This window comes from Molossus molossus, unplaced genomic scaffold, assembly GCF_014108415.1.
Source record: "Molossus molossus isolate mMolMol1 unplaced genomic scaffold, mMolMol1.p scaffold_m16_p_5, whole genome shotgun sequence".
NCBI lineage: Eukaryota > Metazoa > Chordata > Mammalia > Chiroptera > Molossidae > Molossus > Molossus molossus.
In genome coordinates, this window is record NW_023425388.1 from 25,627,656 (window position 1) to 25,646,427 (window position 18,772).

The 18,772-nt window shown below is 37.0% G+C and overlaps 1 protein-coding gene and 1 non-coding gene across 3 annotated transcripts in view; both read left to right on the forward strand.

Annotated features, from left to right (window-relative positions):
* The window catches only part of GMPS (guanine monophosphate synthase), a 57,786-nt gene that overhangs the window by 9,602 nt on the left and 29,412 nt on the right, over positions 1–18,772 (forward strand). The window contains exons 1-3 of one of the 2 annotated variants that reach the window (XM_036243108.1): positions 1,909–1,995; positions 7,634–7,815; positions 12,957–13,071. In XM_036243108.1, coding sequence (XP_036099001.1) covers positions 1,975–1,995; positions 7,634–7,815; positions 12,957–13,071 — 318 coding nt within the window. In that variant the 5' untranslated portion in view covers positions 1,909–1,974. Of the gene's footprint in view, positions 1–1,908; positions 1,996–7,633; positions 7,816–12,956; positions 13,072–18,772 lie in introns of those variants that run through there. The other variant, XM_036243107.1, reaches the window with a different exon arrangement.
* LOC118618068 lies at positions 14,192–14,298 on the forward strand. Its single transcript, XR_004956989.1, has one exon. It is a non-coding gene; the product is annotated as a U6 spliceosomal RNA (small nuclear RNA).

Below are 18,772 nucleotides of genomic sequence, written 5' to 3' on the forward strand. Positions count from 1 at the left end.
ATGTTAACAAGCTACACACATCTGCACATTCGAAGTCACTTTCCAAAGATTTTTTTGTTAAAGGATGGCTCTCAGCTCTCAGTCACAATAGGAATCCAGAGTCAATTGGGAAAACTAAAGGTCATTGTAAAGAAAAAACCAGTGAGGTAACTGAACAGAGATAATCAGAGTGAACATAGTTCAAAACTTTTCCTTCTAGTATTTTAATAGTTTGACAGTAGTTTTACTACCAAGTGGTGTGTGTGTGTGTGTGTGTGTGTGTGTGTGTGTGTGTGTACACTGCCAACTTTTAGAAATAAACAGGTTGATTTGGGCAAATTGATAGTGGTTTAGATTTATCTAGAGAGAACCTTGTTACTCAGTTGGCCAGTGCTCACCATTGAATGGAAAAACTGCAATAATAAAACATTTAAGGATTTAAAAATCATGTAAAGAGTAGTATACTTTGATTTTAGCCAATGTTGCCAAATTTTCTTATTTAATTTAGAACTGGCTACATAAATATACTTCATCAACCACATAACATTGCCATAACTTTCTGGCAAGACCTCTTTTAGGATAATTGAAATCCAAGAGTAAAGTAAGTATTGATGTCAAAAGGTTTAAATATTGGTATTAGAAATTGAGACATTGGACTAAATTTTTATTTTCCTTCAAGTTAGAAGAGAAAAATGTAGGGTTGTGGTTTTATTTTCTTACCCAGCATTTATCTGTATAAATTAAATCCATTAGAACTGTATTCAGTTTATCTGAGAAAATGGAATTCCTCAATGACTTCCATGATTAGGGTTTGTGAGTGGGGATCTGGCTGTCTTTAAGTGGGTGCTAGAAGTATCATTTGAGTCTAGGCAGACTGCTTTTTAATTCTTTAATTTAGATAGTAAATTCAGACTGTGTTCATTATGCTCTGGAATGGTGCCTACTTGAACTTGAAAAGGACTGTTGGCACCTTATAGATTAGATAAGGGTAGAGAAGGATTTCGAATGACTGGGAAGAATAAAGAGCCATAGTTAGTTATTCAGAATAAAGTGAAGTTCTAATCAGAAGTAAAATTGATCCAGTAAAGGAGAACAAATAATTAAACTAGAAATAATATGGAGATGATGGTGCATTGGTCCTATATGACATAGAAACAAAGCAGGAGTAATGGATACCTACCAGCTTGAAATCTCATTAGGGAAAGAATTTTCTTAATGTATGACATCAACAAACAGAGCAGTAAAGGGCTAAGACAACACTATGTCAATAGGGACTTGTATTTCCCAAACCTATTGAACACTGAAAAAAAAGTAGTTTATTGAAGGAATTTCAATAGAAGCCTATTTGATTGAAGGAGATAGAGAAAAATAAACTCAGATGAATTGAGTAATCAAATTTTTTATTTATAATGTTAATATCTACAAGTGTGTTGAAATTATAAGACGAATGGAGCAAAAGCCAGCGATCATAATTTTGGCAACATGTTCGTGGTTGGTAAGCATTGCTTATACAACTAAATGTATATCTAGTATTGTGTATTATTACATCAGGGGATGTCTCATGACTTCTAGATTTTTCTTAGATACAGCGCCATTTTCTGAAGGCATTTTACACGCTTGTTACATAAAGTGAACAACTGCATAACTCTCACCTGTATGCAATAATGCACCTAGAATTTTAGATAGATATTAAGAGACTTATTTAGACCGTTTTAGAATCACATACCACTTACAGATAAAGGATATCTATCTATATGAAATAAATTAGTTTTGATATTTCTAAGCCTCCTTTATGTTTAGTCTGACTCTTCTAAATTACTTTTTGACTTCAGTTGTCCAGGTCCTGTTTTTCTATACATATTATGTGCCGGCAGGAATTTTGATAATTCAGCATTTCTTGAGATTGCCCAGTTACTTCTGGGATTTTTTTTTCCAGACCATTGACAACTTACTCTGCAAGTTTTGAAGCTAGCACTTCCTTGATCTTTCCTGAAGATGTCAATGGAAGTGTTTCAGGTAATAACCAAAACTGAATCCTTATTCAAATGGTTTTTAAACATTTTGCTGACTGAAATAAATGTTAAGGGGTTGCATTTGTCATACCACTAGGAATGACAAACCACTACACTTTCCAGGGATCTTACTCAAGTGTTCATAGAATACATAGAAGAATGACATATCCTGAGTTATATAAGGCTCCACTTTAGATAACTTTCAGCCAAGTTCACCTGTATTTCTTTCTCTGAATCCTTGGGTCATCTTTCTATTCTAAGGGAAATTTTCTGAGAGTCTCTGGGAATCTCTTTTCCGTAAGGGATTTTATGTCAAATTGTACATAACTGACCATGGCAGTGACAGTTGTATTTTTGGACTAATGTAAATTTTAAGATTCAGTGTGATTTCAGAGATGTCCGTCTTTCAGTGGGTATGTTTTAGATTCATTTGTCCATGTTGGGATTTTTCAGCCAGAGAGGACAGCATACCACTCTTGCAGCATGGAGACTTTAAAGAGCATGTCCTGGCTGGTTTGGCTCAGTGGTTGGAGGAGCATCGGCCTGCGGACCAGAGTGTCCTGGGTTTGGTTCCCACTAAGTGCACGTACCAAAAAAATAAAATAAAATAAAGAGCAGTTAGGCTAAAGAGTAAGTCAAGGCCTCATAGGGCTTGGAAAGTATTTTGGACTTTATTGAACTTTATTATAAGGGGAAGTAGCTGTAAGGTTTTAAGCAGTGGGAAGACTTATATCAGATTTTTTTCTTTTAAGCACACAGGCATGTTAACCAAGCAATCAAAGTTAGTATCACCAATAGTGGAACAAAATAACATTTTTCCGTGTGGTCATATCAGATCAGGAGGATGCATGATAATATCACCAATATAAAACTGTTGCCAAAATATGTTTATCTGTAATCTCATGAGGCAACAAATAAGTCCTGGTTGTGGGACATTCTACAAAAAAGCTGAACCTTAAGTGTCAGTGTCCTTAAAGTCCATTAAAAAATGAGGTAAATAGTTCTAGATCAAAGGAGACAGGGACATGACAATGTGTATGCAAAGTATGTGGTTCTTGATAGAATTCTGGAGTTTTAAAAAAAGCCATAAAGGATATTATTTGTAACATTTTGGGAAATGTTTGTAGATACTATAGGTGTTAAATTTCTTGGGTGTAGTAATGATATTGTAGTTATGTAGGAGAATGTCCCTGTTTGTAGGAGGTGCATGCTGAAATGTTTCTGGGGAATGAAATATCTACAGTTTACTCTCCAGTAGTTGGGGGGGAGGGGGTATATATAGATAAAAATAAGCAAAGGTGGCAAAATGTTCCTAATTGTTGAATTGAGGGGGAGGGCAGTGTTCATTGTACCATACTTGGAACATTCTCTAGTTTTAAAATATTTCAAAATAGAGAGGAAGGTAAATCAAGCATATGATAAGGACAAGAGCTAGAGAGAATCTTAACTCTTTGATTTAACCCTATAGTTTTAGGCTCAGACTTCATTTCACATTGGATGTGAGATGATCTCTTATGAAAAACCTTCTGGGAAGTTGGCACCTCTAAAATTTTTGAGGTTTCAGATAACTTTGTGAAGAAGATGTGTGCATTTTATCCAAAATATTCAAAGGCTTATTTTCTTTAAAGCTCAATAATTGTTAAGAGTATGTTTGGGATTAGTTATTCTGGGTTCATAGTCTAATTTTGATTCATGTTCTTTCATGCCTTGTATAATATCTTTTAGTTCATGTAAAAGGAATGCACTCCAGTTTTGATCAGTCTGTATGTCTGTCTTGTTCTCTTGTTGAGATGTTACTCTATTCCTTATTCTTTGTTTTTTACTTTTAGTAACTTTGTATGGTATTCAATTTCTGTAATTTTTGTTTCTCTTGTATATGAATTTAATATTCCCAAATTTTTAGAAGGAATTTTGGTTTAGATAACTTTAAATTTTTTTTTTTCTTTATTGATTTTAGAGAGAGAGCGAGAGAGAGAAACATTGATGAGAGAGAACATTGATTGGCCGCCTCCTACATGCCCCCCACCGGGGATTTGGCCCACAATCTGGGCATGTGCCCTGACCAGGAATTGAACTGGTGACCTCTTGATGCATGGGTCAGTGCTCAACCTATGAGCCACACCGGCCAGGCCAGATAACTTTTATAACTTTATAGAGCTCCTTCTTCTGTTAACATTATAGCAGCTTTTTTTCTGAGGATTCCTGGCTCGGATCCCTCTCCTCCTCTCTTCTCTGTAGTCTGGCCCTTCTATATTTTCCTTCTCTCTTGTCCTTATCCTACTTAGTTTTGATTTTGCTCCCAGCAGTTTCTCCTCATTGTGAGCCCTGTCTTGGAAGGGAGCCCTAGCCTTTTAGTTTTGAAGGCTCATGGGGATTTAACCCTTGATTCCATACCCTTAGGCCTTACCTTGGGTCTCTTGCCGCCCGTACATCATTGAAGTAGGCACACCTCTTCCCAGTGCAGTTGCTGTTCTCCATTTGGCCCTGCGCTTTCTAGCTAGTACCCATTGGCAACTTTGGAATTTTCCCGTTCTCAAGTTCTTAATGAAGCCAGGTTGCTTCCCACCCAGATGCTATAATACCAGGGTTTTCAACTGGGGTAGTTTGCTACCACCAGGTTGAATTTGGAGGTTCTGAGGGATCACTTGTCATTTAATTATGTGTTAAATGTTTTGGGTTTTGGGTTTTGCTGTCAGGTTGTTCAGTGATAATGTGGGGATTCAAGAAGATCCAAAAATGATGCTATCCATCTATTCAGAGTCTACAAGATTATTTTGCTTGTTCTCAAATAGGGTGCTGAATATGATTTAGTTTTTTCCTTAATATTATTGTCTTGATATCTTAAAAACATATTTTTATAAACATCATTTACTTTATTATGATGACCTCAGGTCATTTGAGATAGTTGAAAACCTTAAACCTTTATGCTTTTTGTCTTTACTTTTAATTAGATTTTATAAATAGATATCATAGATTTTTCTGTCTTGTCATGTTGAATTTCATTTGTCTTTACTATTGATGTGAACAACAACTTCTTTTCTCATGGGGGTAGTTTTTTTTTTTTAACCTGTTGAAGGTTTGGAAGTCTAAACATCAAACTTGACAACTCTGTGAAGTAGGAGTAAAGATTTAAGGTTTTTGGGAAAGGAACTTTGCTTTTATTACTGGTGACTTTTTCTCTGAGTTGAAGCTGTCACTTTTCATTTCTTTGCTGCACTTTCATCTTTGTTGGTAAGTTTCCATTTTGAATTATCCATATGTGTAAAATGCCATATGGATTTATCACTGGGTGTCAAGGAGGTAACAGCTTGTACTCTTGTTTGTTGTACAGTGACCAATCACCAACAGACTTTGAAAGAAGGAACATGAGTGGTCACTAATCATGATGTTTATCTTGTTATGTGATGATTTGTGGACTGAAGAACTGGCACTTAAGTTTGTACTTTATGTACTCACAGTTAATACATGGTAACTGAAATTTGAGCCATGTTTTGGGGGGCTAGTCTTAGTTAACTAAACCTTGGTAAAAGTCACGGTAACTGAAATTTGTGCATATCAGAATCATGCAAAGTGAGGACTCTGCCTGTAATATAAAAAACAAACAAACATAAAACAGGTTGAAATCGGATTTGGTCAAAATTGTGAAGGTGATAATGGGACTGAATGATATAGATAGTGGACTTTCAGAAATACTTTATTCTTCACAAAAAAAGTAGAATAAGGAATTTTAGATACATTCTTTAAAGTGCAGTGTGTGTGTGTGTGTGTATGTGTTATGCATTATATACATTAAGACTAAGGGCAAATGCCTGGAAGGAGAAAGTTTTTGCATTTATTGCTCTAAATTTTTCTGTAAACTGCTTCTTTCTGTGACCGGATTTTTCTTCATTGTTCAGTATTCCTGATTAAAACCTTCATATTTGTGATAAGTAATTTTTTCTGGCCTATGGTTGGTCTTTTTGCAGATCCTCCTCTATAGTTCATGTGATCATTGTTTTTTTCATTATTGTAGTAGAAGTGTTAGTGATGTAGTGAGGTATGCATTTATTTTTTCACATAAGTGGAAGGGGTTACACAAGAGCCTAGAAGACTGACTTAAGCTTTTTTATGTGCAAATTTTACAGCTAGAGTGGGGAAAAGCCCAAAATATGTTTATTGAATACATTTAGACCATATTGAAGAATATAAAGAAAATTTTAAGGTCACCTGCAGTTGTGTCACTCTACAACCTCTTAATACTTTGGTGTATATTTGTCTAGACTTTTTCTTCAAACATGCACTCATACGCTTATGTGCTTTTACACAAAATATTTGAAAATGGAACCACATTCTATATACTTCTTCCAAGTGGATTTCCAGAGCACACTTTCAAAAGCTTTTTCATAAGTAAAATATTCAAAGCAGCGTAGAGACTAGAATAGAATGAATGTATTTATCACCCATCTTTTTTCAAATCCTCATCCAAGGGTATGTTTTTATTGATTTTTGAGAGAGGAAAGAGAAAGAGACATTAATATGCGAGAAACATTAGTTGATTGCCTCCCATGTGCACCCAACCCGGGATTGAATCCATGACCTAGGTATGTGCCCTGAATGGGAATCGAACCTGCGACCTTTTGGTGTATGGGATGATGTTCCAGCCAACTGAGCCACCCAGCCAGTGTGCTGTCACTCATCTTCAATGATTTCAGTACATAAGCAGTCACGTTTTAGCCATACCCACCAACACTTGGATTATTTTGTACCTAGTTTTAGGTAAATGTTTCAGCATACATAGTTAATTTTACGTTTTGCCAGATCACTTTCCAGAAAAGTGTCACCAATATACTACACAGAGATAAGATTAAAAAAATACTTGTAAAGCCTGGATGGTGAGTTTCAGTGGTTGAGCGTTGACCCAAGAGGTTGCCACTTTGCACCAAGAAGTTGCCACTTTGGTTCCGTTTGGGGCACATGCCCGAGTTATGAGCCAAATCCCTGGTGGGTGCTTGTGGGAAGCAGCCGATTGATATTCTCATTAATGTTTCCATCTCTCTCTCTCTCTCTCAAATTAATAAAGGAAAAATATGTGTTTTGTTTTTTTTAATAAAGAAAAAAATTTTAAAAAAACGTAAAAATTTCAGTGTTATGGGTTAGATGCATATATATCATTTTCCTTAGGTAATGCACAGAATCCTAATAAAGTGAATTTGGACATGCTTATATTCTGGCAGCAAACTTCACAGTTTCTGTTCAGTACATCCATCATAGGAAAGCTGTGAGTACTAGATAGGGTGACCATATAATTGTCCAATTGGGATGCTTTTGAGATTTGAAAGAGTTAATAATAATAATGCCAGTATGACAGGCATAAATTAGGACTATATTTTGGCGCAGATGGGTTGTATTATTAGATAATATATATAAGATGTATACATAAAGTGACTATATCATATAGTCAGTAAATGGTAGTTTTTATTAAAGTGTTTATGTATGCCAGTATATGGATATGTATAAAAATTTTCACTTTAAAAGAAGTATTTTTAATTGGCAACTTAGAAAGTCATAAGTTAACAGTTTTTGTTTCTGTGTATTTTTGGAGTTATTGTTTGTTAAAGTAGCTCTAATTTTCATAATTAAGACATTTGTATTACTATTTGCAGCTGGAGAATGCTGGAGGAGACATTAAGGATGGCTGCCACCACTATGAAGGAGCTGTGGTCATTCTGGATGCTGGTGCTCAGTACGGGAAAGTCATAGACCGAAGAGTGAGGGAACTGTTCGTGCAGTCTGAACTCTTCCCCTTGGAAACGCCAGCATTTGCTATAAAAGAGCATGGATTCCGGTAGACTTTTCCCTTATGTTTTTCTGGAGGAGATTGAGATTACATTGTTGGATATTTTATTAATTTGCTTGGGCGCTGCTTTTTTTTTTAAATGAATATATGACATGGAATGGTTTTACAAGAAATTTTCCATATTTCTGATTTTTTAAAAAAGGAAACATTTACGTTTTTCATATAAAAAGAATACCTTAATTTTAATTGCACAGTTATAAGGACTTATTTGAATTTTTTATGTTTTATAGGATTTCTGGGTCAGACTTAGGTAAGGCTATTGTGGTCATTCATTAATTCATTCATTCATTGATCCTAGACCATTTGATCAAATGAATATATATAGTGGCTAGAATATTTAAATGAGAAGAATTCCGTGCACCAAATTTTACTTCCTATGCCAAGAAACTAATTTCTAAAATATGCAGATTTCTTAAATCTAATATAAGGGCTAATCCCTCAGTTTCTACTCTTAGAACTAGTCCAAACAACAGCAAACTTATATATGTTACTTCCTTTAACATATATTTTTTGTTAATTTTATGCCTTTTCTCATTAAGCTAATATTCTTTCTTACCCAGAAGTAAGCAACTGCAGTTTATATCCTTAACTGGCTCTTAAATACTAATGCTGTATTTCTTCCAAAATATAAAGTGTTTAATTTTTCTTTTCTTTTTTTTTATCCTCACCTGAGGACATTTCTCCATCTTTTGTTCAGATAGAGTGGGAGGGAGAGAGAGGAACAGAGAGAGAAACATAGACGTGAAAGGGACACATTGAGTGGCTGCCTCCCACAAGACCCCAACCAGGGCCGGGGACAAATCACAACCAAGGTTCGTGCCCTTGACTGGAATTGAACCCGTGATCATTGGTCTGCAGGCCAATGCTCCAACCGCTGAGCCAAACCTGCCAGGGCTGTTTAGTTTTTCTTAAAAACATAATCATTTATCACTTTTAAAGACTTCATAGGCATGTATACATTTTCCTGTGCTTATTTTTTCTGAATTATACTGAATTGGAAATCAGAAAAGGCAGGTTTACTTTAATTCCGTTCTAGTCTTCAGATATAGATAAAAACAGCTATGTTTTTTAAACTGTAGAATTTTAGAGTAAGATGGGACTCTTGAGTTTATTTAATTCACCTGTCTTCATTTGCCAGTGCGAGCCAATTTTAAGAGAATAAAAAACTGCCTGGCCAGTATGGCTCAGTGGATTGAGCATCTATCTATAGACTGAGAGTTTCTGGTTCGATTCCTGGTCAGGGCACACCTCCAGGTTTCTGGCTCAATTCCCAGCAGGTGGCGTGCAGGAAGCAGCCAATCGATGTTTCTCTCTCACATGGATGTTTCTATCTCTTTCTCCCTTCCCCTCTCTCTCAAATAAAAATAATCAATGAAAACATGTTAAAAAAAACTTGTTTGTGAAAAATCTAAATGGCTCTATGTCAAATCCAAGCTTCTTCACTCCCCCACCCAAAACAAACAAAAAATTCCTAGCAAACTAACCGAGATTAATTGTTTTGGAGTAGGGTAGACAAATATTTGATAATAGAAGTCTAATTGTTTTTCTTGTCACTTGATCATAAACAGTTCCTGGGTTCTGTTTGTGCCTAGAGCCTCTTTTCTTTGTAGAGTAGAAACTACAGCATTGTGGCTTTTATTACTATAATATTTTCTGCTGCGATGAACAACATTTGATCACCCTTTTTTTTTCCCCAAGAGGAGATGTTAGGCCCAGCTGGTGTGGCTCAGTGGGTTGAGTGTTGTCCCATAGACTGAGAGGTCCCAGTTCGATTCACAGTCAGGGTACATGCTCAGGTTGCAGGCTCCATACTTGGTGAGGGGCATGCAGGAGGCAGCCCATCGACATTTCTCTCTTACTCCGATGTTTTCTCTCTCTCTCCCTTCCTCGTTCTCTCTAAAAAAAATCAATAAAAACATTAAAAGAGCCCTGGCCGGGTTGGCTCAGCGGTTAAAGCGTCGGCCTGCGGTCTAGAGAGACCCGGGTTCGGTTCCCGCTAAGGGTACGTACCTCGGTTGCAGTTTGTCCCCGGCCCTGGTTGGTCGTGCGGGTGGCAGCCACTCGATGTGTCCCTTTCACATCGATGTCTCTGTCTCTCTCTCCCCCCCCCAAACTCTATCTGTACCAAAAAAAAAAAAACATTAAAAGAAAAGAACAAGTGTTAGTTTTATGACATAAAAGACATCTTTTTTTTTCTTTATTGATTTTAGAGAGAGAGGAAGGGAGAGGGATCAAGAGATAGAAACTTTGATGAGAGAGAATATTGATTGGCCACCTTCTGCATGACCCCCACTGAGGATCAAGCCCACAACCTGGGCATGTGCCCTGACTGGGAATCGAACCGGCAACCTCTTGGTGCGTGGGTCGAGGCTCAACCACGAGACACACTGCCTGGGCCATAAAAGACATCTTAACCTACCTGTTTGTAGCCTTTATCTGCCTGATAACATAAAATTAATATCTGGAATGTTTGATGGCTTATTGGGCCTTGTAATTGTAAGTTAGTTTCAAAATGATAGCAATATAGAAATACAAGACTCAAAATGAGTAATTAGGTTTTCTCAAGATTTACTGAAATGAGAATTTCTAGTTGGTTTAAATACTGCTTGAGTTTTTATCCTTGGTTAAGACCATTGTCTTTTCTAGTTAAGAATCTTAGAGCCTTGAGGGATGCTGGACAGTCCCATGGTGGTTATCCTTTATAAAACTAAATATACTGAAATTATAGAGGTTGCAAATATTAAATATATTTTATAGAATTTTAGCTTCTGCATATTTAGGATGCTAGTTTACATATCTATCCTTAGGGCTACCCCCACACACCCCTTTAGAATTGTATTAAAGATGTTACATTTATCACATGAGTAGATTGTCTTTAGTTTCTTTTTGAAGAAGATAGGCTTACAAACTATAAAATAATTCATGTTACCAATATGAAGTTCAAAGAGTGGAGCTTTTGAGCTCACTCAAATTATTGTTATATTATTTTAAAAATGCCTCGGGTAGGGGGAGGATGAAGACAGCAAAGGGGCAAATTTATGGTGATGGAGAGAGACTTATACTACACTTTGGGTGGTCAGCATACAGTGCAATATGCAGATAATGTATTGTGGAATTGTACACCTGAAACTTTTATGTTACTAACCACAGTCACTTTAATAAACTTAATAAATAAAAAATAAATTCTCCAGCTTGTTGAGAAATTTTTATGAATTTGACTTTTGTTACATTATTCTTTTGGATGTATCATAAACCTAGCATTTTAGTTTGTATGTTTTTACATGACAGGCAGTCACTAGTTATAAAGTGAATTGTAGTCCAGACTTGTCTGTAAGTAGATTTTGGTTAGGTCTTGGAATGCATTTTCCCTTAGAAATAAGATAAATCAGGATTCCTGCAAACTCAAACTTAAGATGAGTCTGAGAACACCTTAAATTGAGTAAAGGGCCAAAGTTTATATTATGTAAGTGAGCATGTGTGGCAAACCGGAGGCATATACAGTGTGATAGAGTAAGTCTCTCTGCAGTAATTTTAGCCACGTGAGGGTGAAGGCCTAGTTTTGCCTGCCTAGTTTTCCTTTTTCTTTTTTTTCTTTTTTAATCCTCATCCGAGGACATTTTTCCATTTTTTGTACAGACAGAGTGGGAGGGAGAGAGAGGAAGAGAGAGAGAGGGAAACATCGATGTGAAAGGGACACATCGAGTGGCTGCCACCCGCACGACCAACCAGGGCCGGGGACAAACTGCAACCGAAGTACGTGCCCTTAGCGGGAACCGAACCCGGGTCTCTCCGGACCGCAGGCGGACGCTCTAACCGCTGAGCCAAACAAGCCAGGGCTCCTCCTTTTTCTTAAATAAAATTCAGAAATCTGAATTTTTATATAAAATTCATAACAGTGTTAATATGTTCTAAATTTTTTGAGTGAAAACTAAGGGCCAACTTGCATGTATCAGTGTCCTGGTGAGGAACATAGGTCTCTGTTTGTAGCTTCCCTTATACTAATAGTTTGATTCTCAAGTTAGTCTATAGAATGCTCTGTGAGTTGTGTAGCTAAGTTATAATACTGACCTTGGTTCTGGGAGCAGGGTATATGGGGCAAAAGTGATGTTAGCTCCCTTTCCTGGGTCTCAGGTAAAATTGTTGGGACTGTTGGACAGGTTTTAAGCGGGCAAAGTTAGGTAATTCTTCAAATTCTTCCATTCTTTATTGTAGAATATTTTGCTCTGTGTCATCCAGGGCCTTCAAAATACCTTTAGTTGTCCTTTTGTGACCTGCTTTACTCCTTGCCTCCATAGAAGGACCTATATTTTCTCATCCTCTTTTAGAATTCTCATACTTTCTCCATTGATGAGGAAAACAATCAAAACAAATTTGTCACCTTCATAGAGACATTGGTATTTATATATTTGGAAGTTATACTTATTAACAAGTAAATGACCCTGGCTGATTTGGCTCAGCGGTTACAGCGTCAGACCAAAGGGTCATGGGTTTGATTCCCAGTCAAGGGCATGTACCTGGGTTGTAGGTTCCATCCTTGGCCCCAGTAGGGGTTGTGACAGGAGGCAACCAATTGATGTGTCTCTCTCTCATCGATATTTCCCCCCTCCTCCCTCCCTTCCACTCTATCTAAAAATCAGTGGAAAAATGTCCTCTGGCGAGTATTAACATAAACAAGTAAATATTGAACTGAGCCCTGACCGGTTTGGCTCAGCGGTTAGAGCATCAGCCTGCGGATCAGAGAGTTCTGGGCTCCGTTGCCACTAGGGGCACGTACCTCGGTTGCAGTTTGTCCCCATCCCCATGGGGTTGTGTGGGTGGCAGCCAGTCGATGTGTCTCTCTCACATCGATGTTTCTCTCTCTCTTCCTCCCTCTTTCTCTCCCGCTCCATCTGAAGATAAATGCAGAAATGTCCTCGGGTGAGGATAAAAAAAAAATGTATTGAACTGAGGTATCTACGCATTGCAATAAAGTACAGTAAGTGTAATTAAGCTCTGTGGGAGGATATTAATTAGTTGTCATAGAATCTAGATATTCTACAATTTACCAAAAATATAAAACTGAATTTGTAGACTTTGTTAAAAATTAGCAGTTAGAGATTCTTCATTGGCTCTCTTTGTTAAATCCACAGTGCTATTATCATCTCTGGAGGACCTAATTCTGTATATGCGGAAGATGCTCCCTGGTTTGATCCAGCGATATTCACTATTGGCAAGCCTGTTCTTGGAATTTGCTATGGCATGCAGGTACATCTGTGAATTTGCCTTAAAAAGTTGACTTAATTTTATTGTTTGTGAATCCTACTCTATAAGTATTTTCTATTTTTAGACTATTTAGGGTATATAGTTGTATGAGATAATTTGTGTGTATTACAGCTGTTTATGAATTGCTACACTGGTATGGCAGAATGAACCTGAGTGGATATCTGTTTTCAGAAAAGTAACTATATTACTGCATACAACAAAATACTGTCCATTAAAATAAAAACAACTTAGATATTTAAAGTTACATAAGTAGCATAAACAGTACACAGACCTTTTGTATACTTTTGCTCAGTTCCCCAAATATCAACATTTTTAATCATTTGACAGTAATTTGCAGACATGATGTCCTTTACTGGTATTTCCTAAGTACTAGGACTTTCTCCTATAACCACAGTACAACTGTCAAAATCAGAAGTTAACATTGATTCAGTGTTAGCATCTAATCCACAGACTTTATTCATATTTCACTGTTTTTCTCACTGATGTCCCATAATAATCCCGGATCCAGTCCAACCATGAATTATATTTAAGTTGTCATGACTCTTTAGACTCCTTTAGTTTGGGCCCATTCCTCAGTTTTTCCTTCTCTTTCATGACCTAGATAGTTTTTTGTGGTGTTTTTTTAAGTTACTTTTTAGATTGACCCTCAATTTTGGTTTGTTTGCTGTTTCCTCATTCTTAGATTCAGGTCCTATATTTTTGGCAGGAGTACCACAGAAGTGATGCCGTGGTCTTCCCAGAGCATATCATTAGGAGACATACATACAGTGTTGATTGGTGTCATGACAGGTTAAGTTAATTTTGATCATTTGATGGTGTCTGCCAGGTATCTCCACTGTAATGTTAATAATTATTTGTACCTTGGAGCTGTACAAAAACAAGAATAAATAAGGACTAATTGAGGTGTTGAGATAAACTATTCTGCTATGAGTTAAATCTCTTTTAGCTCTTTTAATACTTTTTGCTTACTTAATTTTAAATAGTAGATGTTTACGAGATAAGTAGAATGTGATTATTGAATAAGATGATAGAAGGATAATACTGATCTCTTTACTGAGGAGGTGGGAATATAAATAAATACATTTAAGAAAAGTTATTTCTCCTGCTCGCTTCGGCAGCACATATACTAAAATTGGAACGATACAGAGAAGATTAGCATGGCCCCTGCGCAAGGATGACACGCAAATTCGTGAAGCGTTCCATATTTTTAAAAGAAAACCCCAGAGCAAGTAGAAGGAAGGAAATAGTAAAGATCAGAGCAGAAATAAATGACATAGAGACCAAAAAAACAATTCAAAGGATCAATGAAACAAAGAGCTGGTTTTTTGAAAAGATAAACAAGATCGATGGACCCTTAGCTAGACTCACCAAGAAACAAAGAGAGAGAACCCAAATACACAAAATCAGAAACGAAAGAGGAGAAGTAACAACTAACACCACGGAAATACAAAAGATCGTTAACAACTACTATGAACAACTATATGGCAACAAATTCAACAATCTAAGCGAAATGGACAAATTTCTAGAAATACACAGACTCCTAAAACTGGATCCGGAGAGATAGAAAACTTGAACAGACCAATAACAACTAAGGAAATTGAAGAGGTAATCAAGACTGTCCCAGCAAACAAAAGCCCAGGCCCAGATGGCTTCACGGGGCAATTTTACCGAACATTCAAAAAAGAACTAACACCCATTCTCCTCAAACTATTTCAAAAAATTCAAGAAGGAAGACTGCCAAACACGTTCTATGAGGCCAGCATAATTCTAATTCCAAAACCAGAAAAAGACACTACAAAGAAAGAAAACTACAGGCCAATATCTCTGAGGAACATAGACGCCACAATCCTGAACAAAATATTAGCAAATCGGATCCAGAAATACATCAAAAAAATTATTCACCATGACCAAGTGGGATTCATTCCAGGGATGCAAGGCTGGTACAATATTCGCAAATCAATAAATGTGATACACCACATAAACAAAATGAAGGATAAAAACCACATGATCATATCAATAGATGCTGATAAAGCATTTGACAAAATCCAGCATCCATTTCTGATAAAAACGCTCAGCAATGTGGGAATAGAGGGATCATATCTCGACATAATAAAGGCCATATATGAAAGACCTACAGCCAACATCATACTCAATGGACAGAAACTAAAAACATTTCCATTAAGAACAGGAACAAGACAGGGATGTCCACTTTTCGCCACTCTTATTTAACATTGTACTGGAAGTCTTAGCCACAGCAATCAGACATGAAGAAAAAATAAAAGGGATCCAAATTGGAAAGGAGGAAGTGAAACTGTCATTATTTGCAGATGACATGATATTATACATAGTAAACCCTAAAGACTCCATCAAAAATCTACTAGACTTAATAAATGAATTTGGCAAAGTAACAGGATACAAAATTAACGTCAAGAAATCGACGGCATTCTTGTACACCAATGATGAACTCACAGAAAGAGAAACTGAAAAAACAGTCCCATTTACCATCGCACCAAAAAAATTAAGATACCTAGGAATAAACTTAACCAAAGAAGTAAAGGACCTATTTGCAGAAAACTACAGGTCATTAAAAAAAGAAATAGAGAAAGATATAAAAAAGTGGAAGCACATACCCTGTTCATGGATAGGAAGAATTAACATCATTAAAATGTCCATACTACCCAAAGCAATCTATAGATTCAATGCAATCCCCATCAAAATACCAACGGCATATTTCATAGAACTAGAACAAATACTTCCAAAGTTCATATGGAACCAAAAAAGACCCCGAATAGCCACAGCAATCTTGAAAAAGAAGAACAAAGTAGGTGGGATCACAATACCAGATATGAGGTTATACTACAAAGGGACTGTAACCAAAACAGCCTGGTACTGGCACAAGAACAGGCATATAGACCAGTGGAACAGAACTGAAAACCCAGAAATGGACCCAAAGCAATGCGCTCAATTAATATTTGAGAAAGGTGGCAAGAGCATACAATGGAGTAAAGACAGCCCCTTTAATAAATGGTGTTGGGAAAATTGGACAGTTACATGCAAAAAAATGAAACTAGACCATCAACTTACACCATACACAAAAATAAACTCAAAATGGATAAAAGACTTAGATGTGACCCGTGAATCCATAAAAATTCTACAAGAAAATATAGGCAACAAAATTTCGGACATCATACGGAGCAGAATTTTCACTGATACATCACCTAAGGCAACAGAAACAGGAAAAAATGAACACATGGTACTACATCAAACTCAAAAGCTTCTGCACAGCAAAAGAAACAATCATCAAAATGGAAAGGCAACCCACTGTATGGGAGAACATCATTGCCAATAATACATCAGATAAGGGGTTAATTTCCAATATATATAGAGTGCTCCTACAACTCCACAAAAGGAAGACAAAGAACCCAATTAAAAAATGGGCAGAGGAGCTGAATAGACACCTCTCCAAACAGGACATACAAATGGCCAAGAGACATATGAAGAAATGCTCAACATCACTAATCACCAGAGAGATGCAAATTAAAACAACAATGAGGTATCACCTCACACCTGTCAGAATGGCCGCTATCAACAAATCATCAAACAACAAGTGATGGCGAGGGTGTGGAGAAAAGGGGACTCTTAATATACTGCTGGTGGGAATGCAGACTGGTGTAGCCGCTATGGAAAACAATATGGTGTTACCTCAAAAAGTTAAAAATTGAACTTCCATTTGACCCAGTGATCCCACTGCTAGGAATATACCCTAAGAAGCCTGAAACACCAATCAGGAAGAATATATGTACCCCCATGTTCATAGCAGCACTATTTACAATAGCTAAGATCTGGAAACAGCCCAAGTGTCCACCAGTAGACGAATGGATAAAAAAGCTGTGGTACATATATATACACAATGGAATACTATGCAGCGGTAAGAAAGAAAGATCTCTTATCCTTTGAGACGACATGGAGGGACCTGGAAAGTATTATCCTAAGTGAAAGAAGCCAAGCAGAAAAAGACAAATACCACATGATCTCACTTATATACGGAATATAATGAACATAACAGTCTGAAGAATACAGTAGACCCAGAAACATGGAAGTAGGGCACAGACTGACATCCCTCAGAAGAGGGAGTGGGGGGGGGGAGAGATAAACCGCAGAACTTATATGCATGTATGTATGACCACTAGACATGGACAACTAAGCTGAGGACGGGGCAGGGGTGGGATGCGGAGGGGGGTGCCAATGGGGTAAAAAAGGTAAAATATCTGTAACAAAAAAATAAATTAAAAAAAAGAAAAAAAAGAAAAGTTATCTCTGGTAATTATAAGCAAAATGACTTTATAGTTGAGAAAATTTTAACAATGTATTTAATTTAACCAGATTATATGAAAATTGAATTAGATGTGAAAGTATTCCCTGAATAATAGATTATTATTAACTGACATATTATAGTGTTTTTGCTTTTTCTAGTGTTAGAAGCAATTTTAATGCAGAATTTTCTGCCATAATACCAGCCAAATAAATACAGTGACTGGATTCACTTGTTTGTGAATTATCTTGACCTCTTTTCCCTTTTGACTACTTTTTGGCTTAGCACTTACTAAAGTGGAAGGGAGGATAGGGTCAGAATAGAAGTGTAATTAATTTAATTGTGAGATCTTTTTTTTTTTTATCCTCACCCAATGACATTTTTGTTGCATTTATCTTCAGATAGAGCAGGAGGGAGAGTGGGAGGAGGAGAGGGAGAGAAACATTGATGTGTCTCTTTCATGTGGACTGGTTGCCACCCCCACAACTTCAACGGAGATCAGGGATGAACCACAACCAAGGTACATGCCCTCAGTGGGAACTGAACCTGGGCCTCTCTGGTCTGCAGGCTGACACTCGAACTGCTGAGCCAAACTGGCCAGGGCTAATTGTGAGATCTTAAATGACCAAAATGGAATTGGTGTTAATTAAAATATCAGCTTTTTAATTTTCTCTTGAGATTCTGGTCCTCCCTAATTGATTGTTGAGAATTTCTTGCATATATGGCTTCATAAAGATGTTTTTTTTTTTCCAATGACTGAGTTGTTTTAAGTCCTTGGATTGAGCATAATTTAAATTTTAGTAAGTGGGTGAAAAAATCAGTCTGGTTGAAAATATTGTGCTTTAATATGAATATCTCACAGAGGGAAGCTGTTTAAAAGGTAGAAAGTGAACAGACCAATATACTTTCTTCTGACTGACTAGAGCTTTCGCTGAAGGAAAGAAATATAAATTAATGTTCACATAAGAATATGAATATTTTTATTCTTTTTTTTTTCTTTATTGATTTTTAGAGAGAGAAGGAGGGAGAGGGAGGGGGAGATGGAAACATTGATGAGAGAGAACATCAGTTGGCCACCTCCTGCATGCCCCTCACTGGTGGGTCGAACCCACATCCTGGGCATGTGCCCTGACCAGGAATCGAACTGGAGACCTCTTGGTACATGGGTCGATGCTCAACCACAGCCACACTGCGCTATTATGTCTATTTTTGGTACAAGAGCAGGATATTAAAAAGCATTGGTCTGGCCCTGGCCAGTTTGCCTCAGCGGTTAGAGCATCGGCCTGCGGTCCAGAGAGACCTGGGTTCGGTTCCCGCTAAGGGCATGTACCTTGGTTGCAGTTTTCCCCAGCCCTGGTTGGTCATGTGGGT